Source organism: Lathamus discolor, chromosome 2, assembly GCF_037157495.1.
Source record: "Lathamus discolor isolate bLatDis1 chromosome 2, bLatDis1.hap1, whole genome shotgun sequence".
NCBI classification, from domain to species: domain Eukaryota; kingdom Metazoa; phylum Chordata; class Aves; order Psittaciformes; family Psittacidae; genus Lathamus; species Lathamus discolor.
Genome location: NC_088885.1, coordinates 70,542,384 through 70,560,430, shown reverse-complemented (window position 1 = coordinate 70,560,430; position 18,047 = coordinate 70,542,384). Strand labels below are relative to the sequence as shown.

General features: G+C 38.8%; 1 protein-coding gene across 1 annotated transcript in view; it reads right to left on the bottom strand.

The window, feature by feature from the left end:
• The window catches only part of LOC136009042 (uncharacterized), an 84,332-nt gene that overhangs the window by 52,535 nt on the left and 13,750 nt on the right, over positions 1 to 18,047 (bottom strand). Inside the window, exons 4-6 of the mRNA XM_065669128.1 lie at positions 9,380 to 9,643; positions 7,914 to 8,052; positions 3,100 to 3,261 (exon numbers count right to left, since the gene is read on the bottom strand). Of these exons, the coding sequence (XP_065525200.1) occupies positions 3,100 to 3,261; positions 7,914 to 8,052; positions 9,380 to 9,643 (565 nt within the window). The remainder of the gene's footprint in view (positions 1 to 3,099; positions 3,262 to 7,913; positions 8,053 to 9,379; positions 9,644 to 18,047) is intronic.

Below are 18,047 nucleotides of genomic sequence, written 5' to 3'. Positions count from 1 at the left end.
TAGAATGCTGTCTCTCGTGTCTGGTATTTTGATATGGACGGGGCATCTTCATATGTTCTGAATAAACTTCTGAGTGTTATCTAATACTGTACTAACTCCTCAGCCCGATGCCATCTTTGCTTAGGTGTTATTTCAAAGCTTTTTTTAGACAGAAATAGGATTTTTATGCTATGAAAGGACACAATTCACTTCCCAATGTTTTTCCACAAATGTGGAGTGGTTTTTAATTGGAGATCTTAAATATGATAAATATTTAATATCTAAATTTTAATATGCAGTTTATTTTAGAAGACAGACATTGAACAAAAGTATCCTCCTGAGCTGTGAAGTTAGAAAATTGGGGACTAAAACTGTTTCCTGGGTGTGCCATAGAAAGATGACAGAGAAGGTTGAAGGAACAACAGAAGAGCTGTCAAACACCAAAAATGAGCAGAATGCAAGCTGCTTCTAACAGGCTGACTAGCGAAATTTATGAGACATATTTTACGTGTTTCCAGGGTTTTTACTATGTAACATGCATAACTGGGGGCTTTGAAGAAAGAAACCAGGCTTCATATGAGTGGAAGGCTGGGGGCAGCTGCCTGCTGGGATGAGCATTGTTGGGGATGAAAATGCATGCACTGTTGAAGCTCCAAATTAAACATCAAATACAGTATAAGTTGTAGTTTAGACATGATTTTGTAGAAATTTTCTGGGGATTTTAAGATGAAGCTTTTTTCCCTCCTTAGTTCTGAGCGCAGATATTGAATTTAGTTTAGTGGTTACATTACTGACAGCGTTCCATCACAGAAAACCTGTGCTTTAGTGACATGCCTTTTGAAACCAAAGTTTTGCATTAAATTATCATGTAATAGATTTAGCAAGTACCAGAAATTGAGTTCATTAAAAAAAAAAAAAAAAGTCTGTTGTCTCATGAATTAAGATAAGCAAAAACATTTTTCACTTAGTTGAAATCCATCAATGCTTTTGGAACTCCGCTTGTAGTTCAGGCAGACTCCCTATTATACAAGATCTGTTTTTAAACTCCTCAATAGATTATAATATTGTCTCTCAGAATATATTGAGTCAGATCCTCTGATGATGTAATACAATGCCTTTTGAATCTCACCTTGCTTTAATAGGGCAGTAATTCAGTAACTTTCAAAATCAGGCCACTTCTGTAACTGCGTTGCTTCTGGGTATTTGTAAGAGACCCTCTTGAATTGAAAATGTGGGCTCTAAAATGCTTTGCTTGGCATTGGATCTCTGCCAAACTCCACATAACTAATTTGAATAAAAATTCAACATGGTAGTTTTAGACCTAGATAAGCATCACTAATGGGGGTAAAGGGAGAAAGGGGAGAAGGAATAGCTGTCTACCTGCACAACTAATAATTAGGTTTTGAGTCATACATTCTGAAGGAGGAAGCATGCAACTGTTGCCAAGGAAAAGAAATCAGCGAAAAAATTTAAAAGCAGCCAAAAGCAAATGGCAAATATGGTTAAATGTTATATAAAACAACTTTGTTCATTCAGGTTACTCATGTTTTAAATACCATGAGTATTCTAAGATGCGTTGCACAACTAATCTTGGACAAATGAACTAAATGGACTTCAAAGTAGATTCCACTAAGGTCAAAGTTGAAAAAAAATTTCTAAGCTAGGCCTGTGATTACATTCTTGGGAGGACCAACATTTAGAAAATACGTGTTAATGAAGTGCTGATCTTATCCGGAGGTATATTGAGAACCCTTGAAAGAAGGAAAATTTTTATTACTTTTTTCTGTGACATGCTTAAACTTTTGCCACCAACACCATTTAACAAAAATTGATGCCAGCTCTGTATTCTACTTCTTACACATCTATGATATTCAGCAACAATATTTAGTGTTTATGAATCCTGAGTAAGTAATGATATAATAGCTTCTACCTATATTTGTGCCTGCTCAACATGAGATAGTCAACAAATTTACCTATAAGAGCAGATGCTTAGTCCTAGACTTCTTGGGAGTCAACAGATAAGGACAGCTTCAAATGGGTTTTTTTAAACTGCATTTCATGGGTTGTCATAAAAGGAAAGCTAGCATATCAGTTGACTTCTCATCAACATCCACAGGTTTTACCGCAGGATTTTGGGAAGTCCACAGACTCAAAACCAACTAAAAACTACTGTTTACACAGATAAGAGGTGAGAACTGTCCTCTCCCTAAAACAAAAGCTACCCCTCACCTTGTTTGTGGTGGGTGGCAATGCCACGAGCAATGGGTACAACTGTAGATTTCAGATCTGCTCCCAGTGCCCTCTCTCTACTGCCTCAGCACAAAGGGGAGCACAGGCAGCAGTGATTACTGTGCCTGTATAGCCATTTTTCTATTGTGAGACAGAACGCATGATTCACTACCCAGGTTACTAGGTGGTGGTGGCTGTCTATAACCTTGGTCCCTTCAGATCACTGTCCCATAGTAAATCTGCCTCTGGCCATCAATGGTGATATCTGAGTTTAGAGCAGGTTGTAGAGGTTGTGTTACCCAGTTCTCAGACACATACATTTTACTCTGTACTTCAAACAAACAAACAAAAAATTCAACGCAGTGCAACTTGTAAGGCTTTGCCTTCAAAAGAACCCCCACATCTCAGAAGTAAATGCTACCTGATGTTAATACAGACAGGCACTCTTACACAATTTAGCTCAGCACAATTAACAAAGGATATTGCTATTAACATGTTCCAGTAAGAAAAATATACTTTCCAAGCACTTAACAGCAACATGTTGTGATCCATGGATATAAATGACCAAATAAAATGAAAGGATGTAAAAATGTCACAGAAACACCAGCCATAATCTAATGTTGTCAGTGAGCTCCACACACACCTTGTAATTACTAACACATTTGGCCTACAAATACTTGGGAGCCTACCACTTCTGTACCTTTTCGCCTAAGCTGCTTTTGATCCCTCACAATTGATTTAAACTATTCCATCACTTCCTTTGCTTAGAGAAATAATGATGAGATGATACCACGAGGCGAGGGGAAAAGGAGATGGGGGTGTTTACACACATGCCAAGCCGATCTATTTGCAAACTTTGAGTAAATTAAATAACACAATAAAAGTCCTAACCTGCTGGAAGCTTTTTAAGCTCTTCTCTTTTCCTCCCTGCTTCTTCTAACACACACATTTCTCCTCCTTTCACAGCATTAAACTGCTTTTCCACTTCCTTTACAACAGTGGGAATACTTCCCTTATGGGTGTCAGGATCTTTCGAGGAGGTCAGAGGTTGCCCTGCAGAGGAAATGACAAGCTGTGAAATGTAAAAGAACAATTCCTTCCACATGTTTCCTTGCTCCAGGAGCAGTAAGGGGTTGTCCGCTAGCCTCACGATGGGATGGGCCAGGTCTTTGCCTAGCAGTCCTGTCAAAACTAATTTACATTAAAGACCTGCGCAACTGTTTAAAGCTTTACAACTTCAGCAAGTTTCAAGGACTGCCAAAGACACGTGGTACAAACCAACCTTATTTTAACAGCCAGGCAGGCAGACAGAAAGAAAACAGACCGAAAAACGCTCGTAATTGTATTGTAACCAGATAAACTATATACCTGAAAATTATTCTTCTGTATAATATTTATTTCTATTATAAACTCATCATTTGGGAATTTAAAACATTTCAGCTCTTCTAACTTTTCATCTGGTTGATGTGTGGGGCACATAAGTCACATGTGCTGCTGTTAGACAGCAAATCTTGTAAGGAAGAGGAAAAAATGAGTTTAAGGGAAAAAAAAATAAGCTATTTGTTCATTGTAAGAAAATAAAGTGTCCTTAAATTCATTCTCAAACAGCTGAGTTGCCTTTTTCTTTACACTTCCAAAAGTACAGCAGAACAGGGAGAATGAGGGCACAAGCAGACTTTCTGGAAAGAAAATGTTACAGCACAGAAAATCTGTATGCAGGTGTTTAGTCCAAATACAGTTGAGGCTGTGGGAGTCTTTCTATGTGACAAATCTCCCCAGCAAAGCAGTAATAACAAACATCTCTGCTATCCCAGACACTGAAAGCAATGTCATACTAACACAATACTGTGAGCAGGAAAATACAGCCTGTGTCACAGCTCTACTATAGAAAGATCATCCTGCTGCCGAGGCCAAACTAGCCCAGCTACCTTTGGACATTTTCCTTCAAAACCTTGGCTGATAACACCTCTCCTCCAACAGAGCCAGGCTGAGAAAAACTCCCATCTTTATTTCGTTCTGTCATGCTTGGGATAACTTCTGCTTAAAAAGACATACAATTGGTCATGACTATTTAAGTATAGGTATTGATTTTTGCTGTAATTTGACCAAAACCTGCACACAGTTTGGCACAAAATAATTTATTGTTTCAGTATCTTGATCACCCTCAGCAACTCTTCTACCTTCTCCCTTGTAAGGGAGGAGAACATTTTAGGTCTTGACTGCATGTCATTATATGCTGGTACAGTGATCACCATAACTTCAGGACTTCAAACCGGCCAATATAAAGAGGTATAAGTCACTAGAATGGGAAAGGTTTTCCTCTGGTTCTACAAGCTACCAAGTGTCAAAGTACCATACTTTTTATATATATATATATATATATATATATATATATACACACACATATATAAAAATATATATTTTTATATATATATATATATATATACACACACATATATAAAAATATATATAATACGGTTTTGTACTTGCCTACTTTATCTGATCACCATTTCTGATGGGCACAAATAGGCATTTGTCAGAGTAACAGCCCAGACAGAAAAGTGAGTATTTAGAAGAATGTTCCCAACAAGTGCATAGTAACACTTCCCAAACAAGCCTGACTCTGACCTAAAGGTGTTTGAACTGGATAACAAATATAGGAGTGATGTCCAGCTACATTTCTGAGGATGAAAGAGCAGTTACAGAGTTACACTGACATTTTGCACAAGTGAATTCCTCTTCTATGGACACTGAAGTCAAAGGGGATGTTGCTTTGGATGTCACAGTGAGAAAAAGGGCTCTCTTGAAGAATTTGTATATTTAGTTCTTTATATGGACAGCCACACTTTTCTGAAGTTTTCATGCATTTAGAAGACTGGGTTGGTTTAGATCCAAGCCTATTAAGGCAACATTTCTGTTTTTTTCATCAAATCTTCCTACCTATACTCATTCTGTTGAAGTTGTTACCTTCCACACGATGGCTAATGAATTCCACAGAAAAAAAAATGTCATTTATTCATAGACACAGACTGTTGATCCCTTTATGGGGCACCAGAACAGCCACAGAGGCTTTTCTCAAAATAAGCAAGGGATGGTGGTCGTGAAAGCAGAAGCTGCCTTTTTCCATGAATCTCTCATGGAATACCACTTCAAAAGAACAGAGAGAAGATACCATTTGGACTAAAAGATATGCTAGATCTGATACTGTGCACCTGTGATCTACAAAGAAGGTAGAATGGGAGGTATTGAGTTGTATTCCCCTGCATTGTACCCTGGAAGAAAGATTCTGTGCAGCGGAAAAGAGCCATACCTACCCCAGCACAGGGCTGTGGTTTAAAAGAATAATGCAGCCTGGAGTTAATGGAAATAATATGAAGGTTGTGTCTTAAACTTCTAAAACAAAGACAAATTTGAAGTGAAGGTTAAAACACCATCTCCTAAGCTGCTCTATTTTGCTTATATGTTGCAGTACCATGTACAGCACTGATATGTAAGATCATTCACTATTTAGACTACTGCAGTAGAGTGAGTTACAGAGCACTAGTCTTCATTTAGACTGTTTTTGCTTTCTCTGGTTTGTGTCTCAACTTTAATGTAATTTTAACAGAGCTTTTCCCCACACACACTTTTGGTGGTTTAACAGATATAATATAGTATTTATAGAGCATATCAATGTGCGACAGCTTGCCACAGATCATAAACACATTTTTCTGTTGGATATGTTGGAAGTTGCGATTTTCACCATGTGATCTCCAGTTCTCTAAGGTTTGCTCCTTTAATTGTAAATAGCCAGAAAGTCATCAAGCTAGCATTTAATAAACTTTTAATTTGAAATGGATTACCACATGTTGTGTTTGTTTACCCATTATTAAATCTCTTAGCAACATATCACCAGCAGAAACAGCATACTGTAGGACTGCAAAGACACATTAAAAAACAAACCCATGGGGGATATTAGCAGCTAATAATATCTTTAAAGAAGACTCCAAGAAAAATAAATAAATATAAACAATATCAAAAATTACTCCTTAAAATTTTGTTAGTGCAAATCTGTTTGGCATGGAAATTGCAAACCTTCCATGATCAGCTTATTAGCATATTTCAGAGGTCTGTGCACAAAATACGATATATACTAATGCTCTTTCTCAGTTCTCAGAAATACATCTTCTGGACTTCTCAACCTGCATATCATGATTTTCTTCCACGTGTTTCCAGAATTGTGACCTATTTAATTGCATCCTCTATGTATACATGTGCTTCTGCATGCATGTGAAGGCTGATGGTAGGACCAAACAATGGTAAGGACAAGTTTGATTTACTAAGAACTTGTCCATAACTCTTCTGCTCTGAAGAAGAAAAGAAAAATTTTGTTGAATGTTGAGAAAAATTGCCTGCAACTCCACCTTCTGGATCTGCTTTTCATGGTTTTGTGCTGCATGTCAATGTACCGTAGCAGATATGTAGAAGATATATGGCAACAAAAACGACCTTGCTCCTCAGTACAATGTATGTTTACACCTCCATGCTGCTGGTATCAGGGTGGTCATATAAAAGACTTTAGATCACAGTGCAGTTCACAGTGCAAATATCATTTTCTCTATATCCTAAACCAATACTTATTGTCTGAAAAATACTTTTACTGGCCTCTTTCATGTTATGCTTCCAACCTGAGCTGCCCATTCTCTATGCTAAATGATTATTGCTTATCTGCTCTCTTTTTTTCCAATATCCAAGTCTTTCTCCTCCCGTGCCTTCTACAGTGCATCACTGCTGCTGTTCTCAAATGCCTGAAGAGCTAAATCTCCATTTCAGATCTGCAAATAAGTTTCACACAGACACTACAACCTGTGTGTTGGCTGCATCCATCAGTTCATTAAACAAGAGGGAATACAGAAATGCCTGTATATGACAAAGAATTATTTTTATCCATGGAAGTCAGATCCCACATTATGAAAAAGAAAAACAAATAGCAATGTCCTGCCATTCTCATTCCTGGATTTCTAACAAAAGAGGAACAATTTATGAGTCCATTGCAATATGGTCAATTAAGCCTTCAGTGTAACTACAACATAAGCCCCATAGGAGCCGAGGAGGATGCTCAGTCTACCAGTAACATTCAGTGATTTTTTTAAGAAAGCTTCTGGGAGGTCTGCTGCAGATAAGCAAAATAATAATTTGTGTTTCTTATGGGCTACCACTTGACTGAATCTTAATGGGATTTCATAGGAGTAACATAAGGCATACCACTGATGCCAGAACTACCTCCCTGCCAAATATGAAGTCCCAGTTGTAGACCAGGGAGGTGCTAGAGTTCTTCAAGAAATAATTAGACAAAAAAGTATCTTTCCTTTCCTTTTTTTTTTTTTTTTAATTCATGTAAGTTTGGTGTCATAAGCAGCTGAATTCTTATTGTTATGACTTTCCAAGCATTATTTAGTCTCAAACAGAGGCCAGAACAGAAAGTTTCATCCTCAGCAGTGAGGCTGGTTTAAATTGCTCACAACTGAAAATGAAGCTAAGCAATCTAAATTAAAAAAAAAAAAATAAAACCAAACAATATTCCTGTTATAATACATATTGGACCAATACGTGAATGAGGAAAATCTAGTTTAAACAAGACAATAACGACAAGCCAACACCGAAATGAAACTATGGGTTGCTCCAATGAAAGCCTGAATAAAACCATGAAAGTTTGAATCCATCACCTTGCAGTCCAGACTGTTCAACATTCTCTGAGACACCATTCTTTTCAGCAGTGCTTGAATACATAACATGTTCAGGTGGGAGATTAAGATGCATACCACACTTATTTTGCTCATCTGAATCCTGTGGCAGTTTAATTATCTATTGCCAAAAGAAAAAAAAAAAAAAGTGAGAATAAGCAGTTGTGTATTCCACAATGCCAGAACACACTCATTTGTACACTATTTGTGAACCCTAGAAGCCTGAGATGCTTCTATGAGGATTTTAGGAAGTTTTTGTTTCTCTTTATTCTGTTTATTAACTTACTACTAACTTACTTAAGTTTTGCCTCTTATCTGCTTCCCAAGTACTCCTTCTCCATGCTTACAGACTAAAGGCAGACTCGCAATCCAAATTCAGAATCATCTGGGAAAATATAGATAGCCTGGATCATTAAATCATCCCAGCTTATACATTTTGTTTGAAGACTAATTTTGCAGCTTTGGGGTCTACCCCCACTACCCTACATTTTGACTCTTGTCATTTTTATGCCATAGCTTTACTAATGTTATTTCTGAAATTCTCTTTCCTAGAATATCTTAGGTATATTTTATATATGTATATAAAAATCTTATTTCTCTTCATGATTCTGAAACTATTTTCACATTCTTTTATTCTCAGTAGACCCAAAAATTAAGATTGCTTGAAAATCATCACTACAAGAAAAATAATAACTACACATTCTATTCAGTAAACCCACATGTTATAATTCAGATGCTTTCAAAGTTCATATATTTTGGTGTGTTTTTTCCTGAGCCAGACATAACTATAAAAAAGATAAAAGTTTGAGTTCTCGTTAAGATTCTGAATGAGGGAATGTACCTCACTTACAATAAAGCCCTTAATTTCCCAATCCAGAAACAGAGACTGCTTTCGCTGAAAAGAAGTTCTTATTTCAGAACCATTTTCACCAGACATCCAAAAAATGTCACATCTTGAATAGGTTTTGTACATAATTCTAAGTAAGTTTCCTACCACAACAAAGCCTTGCTCATTAGCTGGTGATCCCAAACAAACAATATCAAATGCAAAAATATCATAAAAAATGTTATTTTTATTTTTTAGCCATGCAAAAGTACCTCTGAGATTTACTAGAACTGTGGAGAAAATTAAAATGTACTGGTGGCAGGCTCATACTGCTTTTTTTTTTTTTTTCCCCAACATTTAATCTAATTTTTTGATCCAATTACTTAGCACCCCAAACAATATTTTGATATTTGAAATAATACTAAAATATGGCTGCAAAAAAACCCACTAATTTCATGTGAAAGTTTGAGATGCGTTTCATTTTCTTTATATACCTGATCGGTAGGTTGATAAACTGCTTCTTGGAAAGACAGTATGGATTTTAAGGCTGACAGAAGGAAAGTGGAATCTGTTCTGAGGAACAGTTACTAAACAAACAGGCCTAATTTTTCTAAATACAAACCTGGAAATAGAGATTGCATAACCAGTGATCCAAGTCTTGAGAAATTAAATTTTCAATTTTCTTGAATCGGTCAACTTTGGAGTTGTAATGGCCTCTAAGGAAGGGACACTTAAATTTTCCCTCCAAAATATTAAAATTGTTATCACACACAGGAAAAGCTCCCCATCCCACTTCTTGATCAATCCAAGTATGTGTCCCACGAAGAAGGAAGAGTTCAAAGAGGAGGACCATGCCTGGCTTCACAGCTTTTGTAGGTGGTAGAACCTAACAAAGAAGGAAAAGAGAGATGCATTAGTCATAAAAACATTGCAACCAGCTTTCTTGTATCATATAAAGCTCTACAAACTTCATACCTTCGAACCAATTTTGCACAGTAAAACAGTTAACAGCTCTTCTCTTTCCACCAAATAATGTATTTGAACAATTTTTCACTTTGATAAAAAATGTTGTGGGTTTTTTTCATGTTAATTTTATGATTTCATTTTTGCCCTTGGCTTTATGAAAGTGTTCACTTTCTGTCTTTATTTACCACTGGTGGAAAAACATTGCCACTAGAAAACTTTAAGACAGAGAAACAATACAGTTTGGAAAACTGAGGTGTCCCTGTGAGGGCTTACTGAAATTCACCGGGTTCTTCTTGCATCAGCCTCGGCTCATCCAAATACGCAATGAGAACACTTGCAGTCTTGCTCCTCATTGAGTCATAAACTCTTCTCCACACAGTTCTGGGAATAGTACGGGTACACAGTAACCCTCCTCCTTCAAATTAAAGCAGGAAAACTCTTCTTGCAAAGTATGTGAACCTCAAGGTAGTGTAAAAAAGAATTTTGAGGTAATAAACTGAATAAATGCTGTTTACACTTTTCATAAGATAGCTAAAGATAATCTTCTGAGCAGCTCGCAGCTGTGGAAGAGGGCTACCAGTGCTTTAGGGGCCTGCAGCAATTGTGTTCCCATGGCAAAGACTATTCAAAAGGTCAAATTAAACAAAACCCATATAAAAACTATAACAGGAAAGGTGATTGCCATCATACGCTGGCTGACAGCTCTGAAGGGTAGCCATTTGGGGACAGGGGAAAAAAGCATGTCAGCTACATCTCTCAAACACCAAAACTTCTCCTTTGCCATTGCTCCTACACATTCTCCTGGATTATAGAGAGCTAGGACTGATTCATCTCTTAAAAAAATTATCTTGGATGCTTCCCTAATAGAGATATTGTTCTGTTATTTGAATGTTTCCACATTTTTTTATTCTCATTTCAGTCCTCAAAGTTTATAGCAGCAAATGCCTTAGTATGCTTGCCTTGCAGAGAATCCTGCTCAGCCTTTCCTTGCCTTTCAAAGCAAGGGAAGGCTGTGCTTAAAAGAGAAAGAGGAACATTTTTGTCTCCTCACCTCCCTGTGAATTGGCATATACTTGCAGAAGACCACAACATTCATGGGTATCCTCTAAGTGTCCTGTAGGATATACCCTCAGTACTTTTTGAAACTCAGAATAAGACCTCCAAATAGAAGACATCCACCCAAACTGATCACCCACTATTAAAAATGTAAAATGTCAAAGTTCTCTTATATTAGCAGATATTTCCTAAATCAGACAACATTCTGCAGCTGATAACCGGCCACAAACCTTTACTGCTTCAAATATTTCTGCACATAAATACATACCTCAATGCAGCTCTTTCTTGACTGATATTTTTAAATACAAGTATCATTTTCATACTCCTGATAGAACAGTAGGCAAGACAATAAGCACAATTCGAGTACAGCCAAACTTTTTCTTCTTTTTCAAAAGCAGCTAAGGAATTTGCCCATAATAAAAACTGCTATGTTAGGAAATGCTACATGTTCACAGTTGTGCTGCATTCTATAATTTTTAAGAGATAAATATAAATTAATATTTCTAATAATATGCCTTCCTGTTTCAAGTTATATATTAGTTTTAGATAACAGCAATAGAGAGGAAGTAATTTAAGGAAATCTTTTAAAACTATAAATATTGTCATTATTATGTAGGTGTACTTTATATTAATTATGTAAATATATTCTAAGACTTAGTGTAGGCTTAAAATGAAACAGAAGCATCTGTTGAAAAATGCCATAACCCTGTGGCAGCTGCTATTAAACCATTAACAGTATCAGGTTTCATTTAAACCAGATTTACCATTTTCTGTAACAGCCCGTGGGAAAGCTAAAAACATTAGGCACAAATTACTGACAAAAGAGATCCTTAATCAAGCCATACATTTCATTTGGCTAGCTGGGTGCTAGATAGTAACCTCTGTGCTACAAAAAATGTTGGTGGTTACAAGTCTATGATCAAAGGCAGTTACCTGCATTATTGAACAATCCCAAAGCACACACAGCTAAAAGCACTGCCCTCTCACAACATCCTTTTTGTTTTCTCCCTTGTTTCCCAGACTTACTCTTTTCTTAATAATAACTCAACAGTATATGCTCTTTTGCAATTCTGCCTATAAACAGAGAGTGGTCAAGAAGTTGGAGTAAGGGTAATCATTGTGAACTATTAAAAGTTTATTTCTTTGCTTCCTGCTCACAGTTACGCTTCATTTGCTGTAAGCTCTCATACTGGACATAGACTGCAAACTCGGTCTTTCAGACAGGAAACATCTCTTTGCTTACAGTTACAGAAGCTGGGTATTTAAGCCGTGCCGGGATCCAAACACATAGTAACAAAACAAAAACAAGGAGTTCTGTCACATGCCTGTGTGCCACAAAGACTGAGGTTGTAAGGATTATCATTCTAGGAGTCATTATGCATGAACACTGGGTGTCTGGCCCAGGTAGAACAGTATCACACATCTGTTTGCACAGTCAAATAAAACATACCCACAATACAATTCTTTCTGTTGAATATACACGAAAAATCCCAGCTAAGTCTCCACCTGTTACTCTATGCCAATGTGCCAAGCACTCACAAAGGTTCCTATGGGATTTCATTTCCATCCTGGCGACCACCAGAAGTGTGATTTATATGAAGGAACTGCTGTTTAGGAAGGGACAGCCAGGCTGAAGCAGATAATTTCAAAAAGAAAACAGATAGGACAAGGGGCAATGGGTGTAAACTGGAACATAGGAAGTTCCACGTTAACATCAGGAAGAACTTCTTTACTGTAAGAGTGACAGAGCACTGGAACAGGTTGCCCAGGGGGGTTGTGGAGTCTCCTACACTGGAGATATTCAAGGCCCGCCTGGACAAGTTCCTGTGTGATGTACTGTAGGTTACCCTGCTCTTGCAGGGGGGTTGGACTAGATGATCTTTTTAGGTCCCTTCCAACCCTTGGGATTCTGTGATTCTGTGATTCTGTGAGATCCCCTGGACAGCCTCATGCTAAACTTATTTCCATCATCACGGAGAACACACATCTCCATCACAGCTCACTGTTCCTCAGCCACAGGGTCAGGCAGGCCTGGGAAGAAGCTCAGTGTTGTTCCACCAGCCCTTCATTAGACTCCTCCCCGGCAACAAGCCTCGGAGGAGGGATCTGTGGTACTGCCAACACAGACCCATCAGCATAGATGCACAAAGGCATTTAGGTACATAGCTCCAATTGAAATCCATGGTCCTTGAGTGCCCGCATGCCTCTGTGGGTTTGGGCTGTCATGCTCAGGTACAGGGTAGGGAACAGCTCAGGGGTTAGAGGAGGAGGAAGGGAATCAGTAATTGCTCTCTCTCAAGAGACTCAAGGCAGTGCTTGGGACAGGCAAGGCACAGGCAGCTCTAACTGGCCAGTCTGTTTTCATGAACAGTTTTGTTTCTGAAAGTAGGGGAAAAAAAAAAAAAAAAGAAATTAAAAAAAAACCCTAAAAAATCAGCAGTAATATTTTCCCTGCTGGTGGCAACTTCTTTTGAGGCACTATTTGGTAAGTCAGTCCACAAGTCTGCACCAACACTGTTGATGTTCAAAGACAGCATACTGTGTAAATACAGCATCCTGGGTTTTAATAGGTCTACTCTTTTAACACCATATCTCACTGTTTCTCTTTGCTCAGGTAAAATTTCTATTGAGGTCTATAGCCTTTTCCAGTGCTATGAAAGCATCCAGTGCTCACTTTCTATGGCTGTATTTTCTTCTGCAAAGAGAGATGCAGCAGAGAATAAATAATGCTATGTATGCCTGCACAGGCACAAGTAATTCTTCTTAGTCTGCAGTTAACAGTGTTGCATTTAATTGAATTAAATCATAGTGAACTAAAATTATCTCTTGCCACTATTTCTGAATTCAACTGTTTTATATCAGTTTTATTGTAATATATCTTACTTCCCCATATGCCACCATAATTTCAGCAAAGAAATCGTTTACTCTAGAGAGAGAATGAATTCTATTTGAATATTTCAATAAACAGATCCAGTGTGAGGATTTGGGTTTTTTTGTCTGGCTTATTTTTGGGCTTTAACCTTGTCAGAGAAGAAATAAACCTTTGCTTCTCTCCTCTACACCTTCAAATGCTTCAACTTTGAAGAAAAATAACATTGCTTAATTAATGTAATACAAAAATTTGACCATTAAACATGTACAACTCAAATGGATTAAAGTGAATTTGAATATCGAAAGGTAATTCAATGTTTACTTGTTATACAGAAGAACCTCGCAAAACACCATGAACAGCTCATCATTTCCAGTTATGAAAACTGCAGCAAACAAATATCAGTGGTGTATAACACAGGTAGAAAACCTTTTAAATAAGAAGCAATTCCAATCAAGCTATTTCATTAACAAATACAAAATTATTTCACTATGTAAAATGAGTGGTGCTGGAGACTAGGCTGTTATTGAGAACATAAGACGGGGCTTTCACAACCAGATTTTGTTGATGTGAAAGGCCAGCATACAGGCAGAGGGAAGGGCATACTTGGGAAGTGTTTGTGTAACTTTGAAATTTATAAGAGGCCAGAGGAGAGGGAATAAAAACACAGACTGAGGTAAAAAATAAAATATCATGTTATTAGGGTTTCCAAAAGTCCTATCTATCATCAGAATGTCCTAGAGTAACTGGAAACTTGCTTCCCCAACCTTCTATCACTGTCTGTCTTTGAACAGGTATCTGAATACAAAACAACACACAAATCAAAGGAAGACCATGCAGCTCCACATTATCACTCATTTCCCCATTTTCATTTTTTTTTTAATTTATTTTCTGAGCAAAACTTTCAGGCCTGGCGTAGGTCAAATGACCTTGACTCTTTCCTCTCCCTGCAGCTTGCACATCTCCTTAAGCCATTATGCAGTACCACCATCTTTCCTGTGACCCAGTATCCCAACCTCCCTGATTGTGGGGAATTACAGACCAGAAGTGGTTGTGGCAGAGCACACAAGCTCAGGATCACAGATGAGCTGCATGGAGTACAAGGCAGCAGTATTTGTAAGCAGGCAATTTATTCACTGCTTTCAGTCCTGGAGTAGTGGCAGCAAGCAGGATTTCTCCTGACACACTGTACCAAAGCAGCCTGGCTCCTTCCCAGAGCCACACCAAGTGCCCTGATGGAAACACCTCCTGCTTTCTCCCATGCTATCAGAGCAACAACGATTCCCCACTGCCTTTTGAAAACTCTAGGAGAGATAACTCAAGGCATAGTTAACTCCAGCAGCATCACATGCAGCACGACTACCTTACACCAGAGGACCAGAATCTGGCCTTTTATCTTTCCAAATACAGGAGAATAATGTTTGCATTCTGTGAGCTTTAGCCTCCGCATCTGTTGCTAATTGTCCTGGCACATCTGCTGCTAATTTTTTTCTGTTCTTTGACCAGCAGGGAGTAGTAACGTATGGCACAGCCAGCTCCAGCCTCCCCGGGTGTTTCTGGTGATATACCGCTGGCCTGGGCAGATTCTGACCTCATCTTGTGAGGGGAGAAATTGTCTTTGTTAGAGGAAAGCAGGAACCCAATCTTCTCCTACCACTCCCACCTCATGTGTTCCCAGGATTGATTCCAGCATGGTCAGAGCATGAGTTTTCTTGGGATAACTTAGGCCACTGATACACAACAGCAGAGTTAATTTCTTTTGTGTCAAGGGGACACATACTTTGCTCAGTAAACCACTCAGAGCCAAGGAGCCTTATGGACATGTGGTTTGGTCAGCACACAGGGCTGAGTCACACATCAGTGTCACTCTGCCTGCCCAGGGCTCCAGTACAGCAACAAGCAGCTTTCCTCTCCTTTTTGCTCCACCCACTGCTCCACCTCAGGTCTCTTGCCTGTCGCTGTTCTAGATTCCACATCACACGTCACATAGCATAGCATCCCCTTCCTTCATAAGCTTCAGTCCAGCCCAGGATGCAGCAATGTTCCCTTCACCAGGGAAGCTGTGACAATAAGAAGCTCACACTCCTGCACTATTCTCTGGATTGTCAAGACCTGGTCATGCTCTGCTGTCTTTCCAGAGGCTCAGCTATCACCCCTCCAGCAAAGAAACAGGAAGATTAACTCCTGATAACAAACCCTCTCTTCCTTGTGTGCTCTGGTTAAAAATTGCACTTTTAATCAGGATCACTCTTTGCTCTTTTGTGGCATAAATTACTCCTCCCATTTATGTAGTATAGCTTTGCAACTAACCTGCTCATCCTGAGTCCATAAATAACTATTTGAAATGTAAAATGCTCCAAAACCAAATCTTTTCTGTATAAAGAAGAAACTGTTTTCCGAGGGCATTTTGCTGGCTTCTACAACTTGCAGATACGGACAAAACACAGTTCGAGCCCCTTTTCACAGTTCCAGACTGTCAGCTCTGGTGAGTCATGGAACTGCTCCATTTTTCCACTCTCAGCATTTTTTTTGTTGTAGTAGGTATTTATTTTGCTCTTGGTGTCCTCTGCTGTTTGGAGTTTACTTGGAGCTAAAGGATACAGGCAGAGGCTGCTGCATTCCTGCTGATCTGAACCAGATAATATATGGCTTTTGTACAACTGGTGTATCCCACGGTTTACACCAAGCTGTCTTAGAGATATAATTTTGCTTTAGGTAGAGAATAGGCCATGGAATGGTCCAAAATAAAAGCCTGTCCCTAGACACTCATGATTTTTAATATATGTCTACTAGATTTTCCAACACAGACCACATACCTTAATCTCATTAGATATGATGCATTATAATGTAGGCCACATTTCTGAGGTCTTTGGACAGTATGTGTTGGTCTAAGCTAAAAGAGCATGTACAGTACAGTCCAGTGGGTGTTTTTCAAGAGCTCCCCCACTGGAACACAGTAGCTAAACAACATGTGAAAAGTAACTCCAGTCAGTTATCAAAACCTGGAATAAGTAGTAAGCTTTTGCATATGTAGATCAATTGCATATTGCTAAATAAGGTAGATGCAATAGATTCTAATAGGCAATGGCTTTGCAATGTCAGTACACCAGACTTAATGAATCATAGAATGGTTAAGTTAGAAGGGAACTTAATGATCATCTACTTCCAACCCCCTTCTAGTGGAAGGGACACCTTCCACTAGACCAGGTTTCTCAAAGCCTTATCCAACCTGGCCTTGAACAATTCCAGGGATGGGACAACCACAACTTCTTTGGACAACCTGTTCCAGTGCCTCACCACTCTCATCGTGAAGAACTTCTTCCTAATAGCTAATCTAAATCTAGCATCTTTCAGTTTAAAGTCATTACCCCTTTTTACATGCTCTTGCAAAAAGCTCCTCTCCAGATTTCTTGTAGGCCCCCTTCAGGCATGAAAAGGCAGCTATAAGGTCTCCTCAGAGCCTTCTCTTCTCCAGGCTGAGCAACCCCAACTCTCTCAGCTAGTCTTCAAAGGAGAGGTGCTCCAGCCCTCTGATCATCTTCATGGCCCTCCTCTGGACTCACTTGAGCAGGTCCATGTCCCTCTTGTGTTGAGAGCCCCAGAGTTGGATGCAGTACTCCAGTAATCCCTTCAAGTCTTCACACAGTGCTGGAAATGGAGTTTTCCATGTTGGGAAAGTCCATCTAGGGCTAGTAAAGTTCTCTAGAGAAACCACCTGTCTGAAGCTAATGGATGGAACAGGATCTGTATACAACAGAGCACTGGATTAAAGGAGGTCCCTATGACACTTTCTAATGGGCACAGAGAAAGAAGAATGAGTCATGGCCATCTGGGGAGAAGAGCCCTATTGAAGGGCTAGCAGGCAGCCCGAGCAGCATGAGGCCCTTAGCCATGTGGTATAAGCAGCACCTAGTCTGAGGGCAGCTCATGGCATGATGCAGAGGTCTGTCTCCCAGGATGACACGGCAGAACAGAATTGCTTTGAAAATGTGCATTTTGAGGAGCTCTTGCAAAAAGACATTTAGCAAACAAGAGTTGAAGACCAAACACCCCTCCCCCCAAAAAAAAACAAACCAGATAAACAAAATAGAAGTAGTAACAAGTATGTGTTCCTGCAGCACAAAAAAAAAAGAGAAAACCCCAAACAAAAACAAACTAAACCTGCAGTCTTCAAACAAATACAAGCACCTAAGATTAGTTCTTGCATTTACCAAAAGGTTCACGTAGCGCCTTATCATCCCAACTACAAATAATTGCATCGAGGCAAAATTTAAGTGTCTCTCATTTTGAAAGTCCTCTGGCACTGCCAGGCATTATTACTTCCTATCTTTTTTCATAGTGTATCAAACTCTTATGTTATGTCCTATAAAGTGTCCTAGAGCTAAATGTTCATCTGTGC